We start from the raw sequence: 6,222 nt of genomic DNA, 5'->3' as shown, positions 1-6,222 counted from the left end.
AGTGTTGGTTAAAAGTTGTTTGGTTGTAAGTAGTAGAATTTAGTTAAAAAGTGAGGGATGCAATTACTTTCTTCCCTTTCTTACTTGAAAAATGTTACATAATTGGATGGCAGTTATGGAGCTCCTCAAATCATGTCAAATCAGTTAGGTGTGTCCTAGCCCTCACTGTTCCTCTAACACCTATGTTATATACAGAATCTATTGTAACCCAAATGTATCTTTCATGTGTTTTGCATATCACTCAGCGTGCACACCTTTGTATCTTGCAGATTCTGACTATGTACTTGCTATTTCTGTTCACTCTTTCCTGTGTTACTAACTTCAGAGGTCTTGATGCCTGCTCCTTGGTAATGAATGCATGTGAAAGTCTGCAATTCACTTTTCTGCAGTCTGGCATGGTCAAAAGACCTTCTTAGACTCACTCAAGACCCTGATATGTGCTAGGCTCCAAAAGACATTAAGATTGCTTTGAAGGAAGTGTTTAACGTGCTCAGCCAAGTGAGACTATGTGGGACTTTTGGAGGCCGTCATCCAACATCACTCCCCCAGTTGTTTCTTACTAAAATGAAATTAGCTTTTCAGTATTTTTTTCTTCATGAAGAGAAGGTTGGTTGGAGGTGGGGGGGAGGGCAAAACAAAAATAACCCAAAAGTTGTAAGAAAGTAAAAACCACACTCTCAGGCTAGGTTTCCTTTGCTCATTGCTACTTCATTTCAAATCTGGGACTAGGTTGGGAGAAAACGGTAAACATCAATGGCTGAGGGGAGGGATACTGAAGGGAGAGGCTGCGGTCCCAGGATCCCAGGGAAAGGAGAGACAATTTTGCAAGAAAGTGCGAGTGGCTAGTAACCCCAGGGGAAGAGGCTGTCCCTTTCTGGTAATCCGGGGAAGGGAAACACAACTATAGGGCGATGGGATTATCTAAGAAAAAGTAACTAGGCTTAGCACGGGGGAAGGAATGGAGGGGGGCGGGCCCTCTTCTGCCGCACTGCTGGTGGGAGGGGAAATTGGGGACCCGAGTTGGTGGATGACGTAGCTGTCACGTGACCAAGAGCTGACGTGTGCAGAAGTCCTTCTTGTCCTGGTCGTTGTTCCCGTCTGAGTACCAGCTCCCTACTGCCCTGAGGGCGGGCGGGCCTGCGGCAGTGGGAAGAAAGAAGGAAATTGTCCCGGATTCCTGCAAGTCAGTGCCTGGGAGATTCCATAAAGAGAGCACGGCCGAGGGCGTAGGGCGGAGACCGTCGCGGGTCCGGAGGCGCCTCCGCCGTCTCTCCTACTCCCAGCCCGCTTTCCAAGACACACGTCCCGCCCGCAGCTCCTTTCGATGCAGCGAGCCGGTGAGTAGAGAGAGGGTTGTTTGGGGAGGAGCCCAGAGATTGGGAGAAGGGAATCTGCTAGGAGCCTAAGCCAGCAATCCGGAAAGGGAAAGGTGGTCTGGGTGTTGTCCCCAGTCCATTGGGACGGCGGCGGCGGGAAAACACTGGACCTGAGGGTCGGGAGCGGTGGGGTGCAACGTGATGTTGTCTGCAGATCCTAGAGAGGGGCAACGGGGCTGGGAAACCGTTGACAGCCAGGCCTCCGAATTAGGGAAGAGTTTCGTGTCCTAGGGAGTGGTCCGTCCACCAAACACTCACTAGCTACTGTGTGTCCCGTCTTTCTGCCTGTGGCCGTGGCTCCCTGACCTGGCTTTGCGTCTAGAGGGTCTGAGCCTCTCTCGGCTGACTCCGTCTTTCCGTACGTTGCAGCACAACGTCAGGCAAGAGAAGAGGAAGGAATTAACCCGGAGTGTTGAAGGTCGATTTGAGGGTAAGATCTAGGGACCCTAAGAGGGCTGGGAATCGGGGTGGAAGAAGCTATAGAAGGGAATAATCTAGATTGAGGTTTGAGTGAGTGTGTTTCTTGCACCCTGCGGACTGTGGAGAAATGGCGTGTAGGGTGTGTGTGTCTGTGTGTGTGTGCGCGCGCTGCGGGGAGGGGGTCGGATGACAGTAGGAAAACCTATCAAAGAGTTTGCTCATAATCCTCTCCTCAACAGGACTTAGTCCCCGTGTTTTCGATTTGTCATCCTGCAGGTCGGCTGTAGCAGGTGGCACTACTTGAAGCAAAGGGAGGAAGTTTCCCCAAATCGGTAGAGGTCGGTATGGGCTTGGGGGCTGCCTGGGATGGGGGAGGAGTTGGCAATCAGTCATTGTTTGCACAGGTTCACCCAATCCTACTTTTTTCCTGACATCCCTCCCATTTCAGGTTAGGGAGGGGCAAACATGTTTGTATTTTGAATGGCGCAGAGATGTTAAAGCACAAAAGCCTGACGACCTGGGTGGTAATTCAGTCAAGCAACAAATGAGCAGTCAGAATCCTTCATGCTCTCTGTTTTCACTGGCTGTGTTCTCTCTGCAGATCGGAGAGATTGTTGGGCGTGGCACACCTCCAGGAAGGGGAGGGCAAGCAGCCTGTCTTGAGGAGGTTAGTTGTAAGGGTACTGCCTCCTGGGGACACCTTAGATTGTGATGACTGATGTCGCAGAGCTTGCAAACTCCATTGCATTTTCCTAGTCTTGTGTTCAGAGTGGGTTGGGTGGGGTTGAAGGGAGGATGAAATGAAGGGAACAGAGATTTGGCAACAAACAATCTACATTTCTTTCCCAGCATTCATTAGCTGTTCTTCCATCCCTTCCTGCATGGGGTGATACAAACAGAAAAGAAACTCAAACCCTGCTTCCTTTCTTCCTCTCTAGGTCTCTACCTCAGGAATCAGCTATTGTGAGCTTGAAGTGGCAGAAGACCCTCACCCTCCACAGGCCGGCACCCAGGCCCTCGGCCCTTTACCCCAACCCTGAGTGACTACTCTATTTGTTGGTCCCTGCAGTTGTCAGGGACGATTGCATGGGCTACGCTAGGAAAGTAGGTTGGGTGACTGCAGGCCTAGTGATTGGAGCTGGTGCCTGCTACTGTATTTATAGACTAACCCGGGGAAGAAAGCAGAACAAGGAGAAAATGGCTGAGGGTGGGTCTGCAGAGGCTGATGATGCTGGGGACTGTACTGGGATCAGGTACAATGAGTGGTCTGACGACGATGATGACAGCAATGAAAACAAGAGCATAGTATGGTACCCACCTTGGGCCCGGATTGGGACTGAGGCTGGGACTAGAGCTAGGGCCAGAGCAAGGGCCAGGGCTACCCGAGCACGTCGCGCTGTCCAGAAACGTGCCTCCCCTAATTCAGATGATACAATTTTGTCCCCTCAAGAGCTGCAGAAAGTTCTTTGCTTGGTTGAGATGTCTGAAAAGCCTTACATTCTTGAAGCAGCTTTAATTGCTTTGGGTAATAATGCTGCCTATGCATTTAACAGAGATATTATTCGTGATTTGGGTGGTCTCCCAATTGTTGCAAAGATTCTCAATACTCGTGATCCCATTGTGAAGGAAAAGGCTTTAATTGTCCTGAATAACTTGAGTGTGAATACTGAAAATCAGCGCAGGCTTAAGATATACATGAATCAAGTGTGTGATGATACAGTTACTTCTCGCTTGAACTCATCTGTGCAGCTGGCAGGACTAAGACTGCTTACAAATATGACTGTTACTAATGAGTATCAGCACATGCTTGCTAATTCCATTTCAGATTTTTTCCGTTTATTTTCAGCAGGAAATGAAGAAACCAGACTGCAGGTTTTGAAACTCCTTTTGAATCTGGCTGAAAATCCAGCCATGGCTAGAGACCTATTCAGGGCCCAAGTACCATCTTCACTGAGTTCCCTCTTTAATAAGAAGGAGAACAAAGACATTATTTTGAAACTTCTGATCATCTTTGAGAATGTCATTGACAACTTTAAATGGGATGAAAATGAGCTTACTCAGAATCAATTTGAGGAAGGTTCACTTTTTTCCTTTTTGAAAGAATTTCAAGTATGTGCTGATAAGGTTCTGGGAATAGAAAGTCACCATGATTTTTTGGCAAAAGTGAGAGTTGGAAAATTCATGGCTAAACTGGCTGAGCGTATGTTCCCCAAGGGTCAGGAATAACTTCTGGATTTTGTAGTTTAGAAGCCACACACGTTGTGAGCTATACCTTTTCTCCACCTTGTTTATATGGTAAAGGAATCCTTTCAGCTGTCAGTTTGGAATAGTGAATACCATATTATATCATCAGTGCTGACATTTAACCTAGTTGGACTTCAGGTTTTACTGGATGAATGAGTATCACTACTTGTTATGAAAACATGTTTGTTGCTTTTTACTTCGCAGCCTAGAATGGAATATTTTTACTATTTCCTCTGCATAAGTGACAGTGAATCAATTTGTCATAAGTAAGCTCCCTCTACTGTCATTTTTGTTGATTTCATTTGTGTATCATTAATAAAGCTGTGTGTTAATGCTCTAGTGACAAAAAGAATGAAAGAAGAAACTCGCCTTAGTCTTTTGGTTTATAATCTAGTTGGAGAGGTAAGAAACATACAAAATGAAAGAAATCTGAGACAATTTAGAGCATGCACTTATTGTCAAGTGTGCTCTGTCAGAGCACATGGAGGCATAGGCTTTTGCAGAACATACTGCTTGGAGGAGGCAGCCACTGTACATGAGCTCAGAAGGTGGCAGGTTGGGTGGGTGTTCCATGAGACAGGAATAAGGGAGCAATGGTGTGAGAAAAGCATTGACATAGAAATCTTTCTATGACAGCTTAGAGCAAAGAATGTGAGCAGTAGGAATAAGTGCTTTGGAAAAATGGAGAAAACCAGTTTGGGAGAGCTGTTTGACTATTATCCGATTGAATACAAGCAGCCAAAAATTTTTGACCAGAAAATAATTGGGAGCCATCTAAAAACTCCCACCTTGCCTTTAACACCCTACAGTGTCAACGAAGGTGTGGCTAAATGAGCCTTCTGAAACCCTGGTGGTGACTATTTGATACTACATATCATAAACCTTAGAATATGTAAACACCTCATCTTGAGAAGTGATCAAGTAATTGACCAAAGATGATGTGTATAAGGTTGTTCATCCCTGCCCTGTCTCAGCTGGTAAAAATTGGAAACTACATAAATGTCTAGCACACTGGATTGGTCGCATAAGTTAAGGAATGTTCACAGAGTAGGCTATGGAAAATATGCTGATGAAAATCTGTACTACCAGGAAAGATATTCATCTTGCATTACTAAGTGAGAAAGGTAGGCCAGATAACATTGTTCTCATGTTTTGAGAATAACAAAACATGTTTAAAAGGTACTAGAATCTCTGGAATTATAAACACAGAATAGGTAATAGTAGCTATCTTTGGGTGAAAGAATAATGAGTGAATCTTTAGTTGTTTTTACTTTCAATTCATCTACTCTCACTATCTAAAATGAATATTGACCATTAGGAAATTTTTGCAAGATGGAAGTATTGAGAATGAAGTAGGCAATTGATTACAGCAAAAACTGTGAGGGAAAAAATATTTAGTAAAAGAAAAATGGAGCGAGGTTTCCTTTTTGAAATGGTAGATGAATGATAAAGACTTATCATAAAGACTATTGTGAGTGCTAAATGAGATAATATGTGCAAGGTATTGACAATGTTCTGGCATATAGCAGTTAATCAAGAAAATGAGGGGCTTTAAGTACCTAAAATGCAGGATTGATAGTTTGTTGGCTGAACTTTGTTTTGTGGGGTCATTCTGCCACATTTCAGTGTCATTTAATAAATAATAATGCTAATAAAGCTTAACATTTAAGTGACCACTGTGTAGCGTTCTGTCATTTATATTAGACAACTATTTAAAAAGTTCTCAGATTCTGGCACCCTGACTCAATAGAACAATACACCATTTGTTGGGGCTGGCATCCCATATGTGTGCTGGTTCTAGTCCAGGCTGCTCCACTTCCCACCCAGCTCCCTGCTCATGGTCTGGAAAAGCAGTGGAGGACGATTCAGGTCCTTGGGTCACTACACCCACAGGGGAAACCCAGATGAAGCTCCTTGGTTCATTAGCTCAAGTCCAGCCATTTAGGCCATTTGGGGAGTGAGCCAGTGAATAGAGGCTCTCCCTCTCTGTGTCTCTTCTCTTTATGAATCTGCTTTTCAAATAAAAACAAATCAATTTTTAAAAAAAGAAGTTCTCAGAGAAATAGGGTTTTCTTTCTTTTCAAAGGACAAACTGTTTCTTTAGGAATAATGTCACCAACTTCTACAATGCATCCCTAATTGGTTTGGGATATTGCTTTGTATATGAATCTGGAAAAAGATT

At 44.6% G+C, this 6,222-nt stretch overlaps 1 protein-coding gene across 2 annotated transcripts; it reads left to right on the top strand.

Moving 5' to 3' along the window:
• Positions 1-1,120: 1,120 nt before the first annotated feature.
• On the top strand, positions 1,121-5,108 carry ARMCX3 (armadillo repeat containing X-linked 3). 2 transcript variants are annotated; one of them, XM_040999887.1, is made up of 5 exons: positions 1,121-1,337; positions 1,746-1,806; positions 2,073-2,134; positions 2,398-2,463; positions 2,735-5,108. In XM_040999887.1, exon 5 carries the CDS (start codon positions 2,883-2,885, stop codon positions 4,020-4,022), a length of 1,140 nt encoding a protein of 379 aa, XP_040855821.1. In that variant the 5' UTR covers positions 1,121-1,337; positions 1,746-1,806; positions 2,073-2,134; positions 2,398-2,463; positions 2,735-2,882; the 3' UTR covers positions 4,023-5,108. The 2 variants fall into 2 exon arrangements, with proteins under 2 accessions (XP_040855821.1, XP_040855822.1); XM_040999888.1 differs by having other exon boundaries at positions 2,036-2,134.
• Positions 5,109-6,222: the final 1,114 nt, after the last annotated feature.

This window comes from Ochotona curzoniae, unplaced genomic scaffold (genome assembly GCF_017591425.1).
Source record: "Ochotona curzoniae isolate NIBS_2020 unplaced genomic scaffold, NIBS_Ocur_1.0 scaffold_1852, whole genome shotgun sequence".
Classification (NCBI taxonomy): domain Eukaryota; kingdom Metazoa; phylum Chordata; class Mammalia; order Lagomorpha; family Ochotonidae; genus Ochotona; species Ochotona curzoniae.
The sequence above is the reverse complement of the archived record's forward strand: the minus strand, read 5'-3'. Positions and strand labels throughout refer to the sequence as shown.